General features: G+C 31.8%; 1 protein-coding gene across 1 annotated transcript in view; it reads left to right on the plus strand.

Moving 5' to 3' along the window:
• LOC106469338 (carnitine O-palmitoyltransferase 1, muscle isoform-like) overlaps positions 1-6,357 on the plus strand; it is a 66,093-nt gene that overhangs the window by 30,500 nt on the left and 29,236 nt on the right. The window contains exons 4-6 of the mRNA XM_022397835.1: positions 367-544; positions 2,925-3,026; positions 3,299-3,436. Coding sequence (XP_022253543.1) covers positions 367-544; positions 2,925-3,026; positions 3,299-3,436 — 418 coding nt within the window. The remainder of the gene's footprint in view (positions 1-366; positions 545-2,924; positions 3,027-3,298; positions 3,437-6,357) is intronic.

Here is a 6,357-nt window from a genome sequence, read left to right on the forward strand (position 1 = left end):
AAAGGAAAGTTAATCTGTTCATTGAGTCACACAAAGAAGAAAAGGAAAGTTAATCTGTTCATTAAGTCACACAAAGGAGAAAAGGAAAGTTAATCTGTTCATTAAGTCACACAAAGGAGAAAAGGAAAGTTAATCTGTTCATTAAGTCACACAAAGGAGAAAAGGAAAGTTAATCTGTTAATTAAGTCACACAAAGAACAAAAGGAAAGTTAATTTCAGAAGAAGCTTTCTCTCATTGTATGTACTTTATAGTATCAGACCAGCTATGAGGGTGAGAGAAACTAAAGTAAAACATCAACATTTGAATAAGATTATTCTGATATTAAATGAATTTTCTTTTATCTGCTATTTTTGTTTTCTTTGCAGGGAACAGTTAGCTCCAACAGTTGCTTATATTGTTACATGTGGACTCTACAGCATATTAGCATGGCTTGGTGTGATCTTGTTACAGAGATATGCACTTAAGCTGCTTCTTATGTATAAAGGCTGGATGTTTGAGTTAAGGGGTGGAACAGGAATGTCCACAAAATCCAAAGCATGGCTTGTATGTGAGATTCATTCACTAAATTAATAAATGTTTCTATACAGCAAGTTCTGGAATTTTACGATCATCCATGTCTAATTAATTACTGATATATTTGATAATTATAACCACTTACTAACTAGTTTTGTTTATATTCTATATGCTGATTTACTGCCATCTTCAGGGAAGTCCTGAGGACTAGTAGTAACCAGAATTTGATTCCTGATGGTCCTTATTCATAGCAAGACTGGAGTACTGTCCATTTATGTGTGGTCTCCCCCATTAGCATTTTACTCAATTAACTTATTTGAATGATTGGGGTGGGGGGGTGTATTTAAGTTTTGTTGACTACTGTGTTACATTAGTAGATTATATTATTAGATGAATTTAAAAAGCTTGTGATCCATGTTCCATTATTTTTATATTATTTGAATATATTGTTTTTTCTGGTATGATAGGCTATTGCAGAGTCTCTTATGTCTATAATGATTCTGAATTTTAACCTCTGATGTTGTTGTAAATGGTGTTTTTTTTTGCTGGGTCTTTAGGTAGTTTAGTTTATACTAACTCAGATCCATAATATTGTTATTATTTCTGAATGCTGTTCTGAATATACTGTATGTATCGGAGATACCTCTAACACAAGGGAATATGACCATTTTTCTGTAGTTTACTCTGTATTCTTGGTGTTTACATTTTTTATTTTCTTCATTATCAAGTGTTCCAGGTTTTCATTGTTAATTAAAATAGTTTGACACCTTTTTTTTTTCATTATAGGAAGTAGAATGTCTGTGATGTCTTTTTGATTTACAGTTGAGTATTTATCTGTGGTAGGTGAGTTATGGTAACATTCAAGCTAGGAATGATTACCTTCAACTCCTTTTATTGTAGGATGTTATCTCTTCAGGTGGTTTTTAAATTCTTAACTCTGAAATGTTCCTTGTAGAGGCTACTATGCATTCGCAATAATGGCGAGTGAGCCTATAGGCCTTCTTGTTGTTCTTAGTAACCTATGGCAACACACAAACACAAGATTAAATAATTCATGAAGATGGCAAACTCCCATTCCTAAACTTGATGGTTACCAAGACACAAATCATATGCCACAGGAAGTAGCTTGTGTTGATACATAAGTTTGTGAGTTTCGCTATCATGGGATTGTCAGCTGGGTGCATTCTTTGAGAGTTTTATCATTTTCAATCTGCTGAAGGAGTATTTATGGTGTGTCAGGGGTTGGTACATTAATGAAGAGGCTGGATACATCAAAGTTGATCATCGTGTTTTTTGGTTGCTTTCATACTCTGGAAGAAAGTGGACTGAGTTCTTAACACGTGAGGATGTTTTACCAGGATGGTGGTGGTGGTGGTGGTATATCTATCAGATCTATGATTGTCATTACCCAACTGTAGGTATTTAATATTACAACTAAACAAATTCATGTTATATTTTTGTCCTTGTTGTTTTTGCAGCATGCTTATTGTTTTGGATAAAGAAAAAAATTATTTCTGCCATAACGAATAGTTGCTTTGAATTTTTGCAAAACCTTAATTATAAGTATGATTGTCCAAAATCAATAAAATAGTTGAAAAAACAAGAACAAAGTAATTATTTGTTCAGATAATATTGCAGGCCTTCCAAAATCTTCCATTTTCAGGCATCTCTACTTCTCTGTTTGTCCAAAAAATCTTTTTTTTTATGTTTTTGAAGAAAGGAAAAGGTTTTTTTATCACCTTTTCCAGTTGATAATTTGTAGTAGAAATCTTTCAAGTGACAGTCTTGTTGATTCAGATTTCACTGAGGAAGTTTCTGCAAGTTTTTAATATTGATAGACCTTGATACATAAGTAAAAATGTAAAGGCATGAACTCCGAGTTCGTCATTAATCTAATATTTATTAAATAACTCCACTTTAATAAAATGTAATGTCACTCTATAATCCTACTACTTTACTGTTTCCCCTAAACTGTATCGTCATTTTTCTTTTAGCTAGTCCCTAAGATTAGTCCTATTTTTCTTTGTGCCATTAAAAGGCCCGCAGTAACGATCTGTCTTCAAATTAATTTTAATCTCATTTTAAAACTAAGGCAGCAATTCAACTAAAATTGTCAAGCTAAGGTTGTAACAAAGCTAGCAAAGAATAGAAGTAAGGCATACAACATTATCAAAATTCAGTTCAGAATTTAAACTTTGTGTTAAAATGTATGAGAAGTCATTGAAAAGATGGTAGAAGGATTTAGAAGACTTGGTTATTGTTTTTTAAGTATTTCACTTCTTGGTGACATATTTGGGGATTTTATTTTGTTTAGTTAAGTTTGTTTTTATCAAACCATTCTCACTTGTAAGAAAATAAAAATTGTTTTCAAGTTTCTCTTGAACTTGCTTTTATTTCACTTTTCCTCTAGCTATTTGTTAAGCTGCTTGAAGGACAAAAACCATTGTTGTACAGTTTCCAGTATTCTCTTCCTTGCTTGCCTCTGCCATCACTTAAAGACACCATGCAAAGGGTTAGTTTACCAAGATACTTGACGTAACGTGTACGCTTTTCAACATTTCATTGAATGCATTTTTCTCGCACATTTATGTGTTGTTGAATCAAAACCTCTCCTGTCATTATGATACTATTGAAATGATTATCAGTAAAGTTTTCAAACTAATTTAGTAACATATATGAAATTCATCTTGACACTTTAATTTTTCAGAAAAATATATCTGTTTATTTTTATGATGAGTGGCAAAAATAATTTGTAATTTAATTAAGTTGTATTTTATTTTGTAGTACTTGATATCTGTCCAGCCTTTATGTGATGATGAACAGTACGCCAGAAAGGAAAAATTGGCCAAAGAATTTCAGATGACTATTGGACCAAAGCTTCAAAAGTATTTGTGGCTCAAGTCTTGGTGGTCCTCTAATTATGTAAGTAGTGACTAAGGGTTTGTTTTGTTGTGTAGATTTTTAAAGTCATCATTACAAATAACTAAGGAACACGAGACAGTTTAAAGTGCTTAAACAGTGAATTCACTGTAGACATTGTTCACGGTGAACGAAACCAAATACCTCCATTCTTGGATGTTCTCCGTAAGAGACATGATAAAGTTCCACACTTTCAGTCATCATAAGGATACTCGTACAGGTTAACACATACCTTGGAACTCCTACCATGATCCTTCTCAAAAATTAGGCATCATAAAAACACTGTAACATTATATCCAGAATGTTTGTTCCACTAATAAACATTTTCAATCAGACCTCGACAAATTGAATACAGAATGAGTAAACCTAAAATGGTTTTTCTCCAGAGTTTGTTAACAAAGTCTTCTCCAAACTTATCACAAGTCAAGTGATAATGAATGACCCATGTCCAAAGGGAAATCTCAGCACAAGTCAGGTGATAACGAATGTCCCATGTCCAAAGTGAAGTCTCAGCATGAGTTCAGTAATAACGAATGTCCTATTTATTGTTCAATTTCCTTTATCCCAAAAGTGTCACATTCAATCAGAAAGTTTTGTGAAAAAATTGTAAAAATAAATATCAAACTAACTTCTCTCTACAATTTGTGTTTTTTCCTGACAGATAACTATTGGTATATCTTCTATCAAAAGATATACCAATATTCTGATATCTCTGGTTACATGTGTCAAATTAATTGCGAAACCCACAGACAAGCTCCTACTTGTGTTAAAGATCATAACAACCTCCCCCCTCCATGTTTATGAAGTATAGTCATTTATTCCAACCTGAAAAATAAAAGACGCCTTATTAATTAAGTAGCTTAAACCTAAAAATTAATATTCTGGTATAGAATTGTATCTTTGCTAACTGTTGTTTAAAACTTCTAAGGTTGAATTGTTATATATGTATGTCTTATCTTTTATATTTTTAAGGTGAATTTATAACATGGTATAATCACATTTATGTTTCAAACAAATCTGTCATAATGCAAGATATTTGAAACTGTTTTGTCGTAAATTTTCTTAACAACTACTAGAATATTAACATTCTAATATCAGGTAATACACAATATCGAGTAAAATGTAAAGGAATGTTTTGAACCACTATTTTGGAACAAAATTAAATTAAACTATATACAGTTTTTGACACTTTCAAGTGTTCTCTTATGTTGAACAATTGGTTAGTGAGAAAAACACGTACTGTTTATTTTATTAAAGAAATTCCAAGTTCTTTAACTCTTTCAGTCTTAAGGTTTGTAAAACAATGTTTTTCTCATGCCTCTTTTTTTCTTTTATTATGTTGCCTATCCAACATGCAAAGTAATTTTCATTTTAAGATTTAAAATACTTTTATGCATTGGAAAATTTTCAAATTTCACATACGAAATCTTTATAATGTCCGGATAGTTATCAAACGTTTCTTAAGAAAAAACTTTATATATTATCTGTTATTTTCAGTAATTAATCTCTGTACGTGTTTGGTCAATTTGACCGATCTCATAACCATGTTAAAAAAATTAGGAAATAAATATAAGTTATGCCTTTTTCGTTCTAGAATGACTACAGATTATAATATGAAAACATAAATGTTTAGACTAAATAGCTTAAATCTCATAACATTATACATTTATATATATTTATTATTTTTTATTATATTGGCCTTTCACCTGTGCCTGGAAAATAAGTTCTTAAAGTTATTTTGTGTAAAACATAGTACACTATAAATAAAGAAGTAAAGCAAACAATTATCTCTTCTAGTTATGACCTTTGTACTTGGTTGCTGCTTGACATAGGTTGCTAAGTCTTTAAAAATTTTGCACGTTTAGGATATGAAACAAAATATTTTATTAGATTTTATATATACTTTTGATTAACTAAAAAACATAAATTACTACATCAATACCATAGAATTCTACTATAATTTATCAATTTTAGTAACTAAGCTGTATTTAGGTCTAAAAAATATGAAATTTCGAGCAGACTAAAGACACAACCTACCTCATTGAAATCTTGATTCAAAAGAAAGAAATGGCGGAAGGAACATTAGAAAGGCTGAGAAAACTACTAGGGAACATTCTGAGCTTCCAGTTGGTTATTCATCTCAGATATAGAAGTAAGTGTATATATATAAGGGAGTGTTTCCAAAAATGGAAAGAGGTGAGCGAAGTGCCACTGTGTTTGATTCATTGTGTGAGCAATATCTTAGCAAACAGAAAATATAAGGACTTGTTATTTTATATTTTAGCTTATCAGTATCTGTAATTTGAGTTTCTAATTCATATGAAACTATAGACTTAGTATTTTAACTTCAGAAACAGCTAATTCGAACCAGTGCTGCATTCATAATACCATGTGAGTAATGTATAGTTCTAAAATTTGAATTATAATCTACAGTTTGGTACCAAACTTATTGACATAAATTCATGAAATAGTAGTGCGATAAAATTTTGAATGTGAGTCAACAAACGAGATGACATGGCCTTTCACCTGTGACTCGTCTCGAAAGGGTTAAGAGAATGTCATTTGAGTGAGTCAACTTAGCATTAATGTTGAACCACACGATTAAGAAGATGTTGCACAAATCCACCAGCACCGAGCATTATCTGGACAAAATTCTGACCCACACAGCCAAATGAGAAGACCATCTGAAGAAACTTAGAGAGTTGTGCAGGTGAGTGAGGGCAGCAAGTCTGACCATCAGACCATCTAAGTGCTATTCTCTGCTGAACTTTGTGGAACACAAGGTGGGTGACTGACAGATTACCATGGAAGGAGAAAGCTAACCTGCATACAAGATACACCAATTCCAATGACCATACAGTAAGTAAGATCCTTCCTGGGGTTAACAGGATGCTACAGGTAGTTCATCCCAAACTATGCTGAAG

Source organism: Limulus polyphemus, unplaced genomic scaffold (genome assembly GCF_000517525.1).
Source record: "Limulus polyphemus unplaced genomic scaffold, Limulus_polyphemus-2.1.2 Scaffold3431, whole genome shotgun sequence".
In the NCBI taxonomy this organism is placed as follows: Eukaryota; Metazoa; Arthropoda; class Merostomata; order Xiphosura; family Limulidae; genus Limulus; species Limulus polyphemus.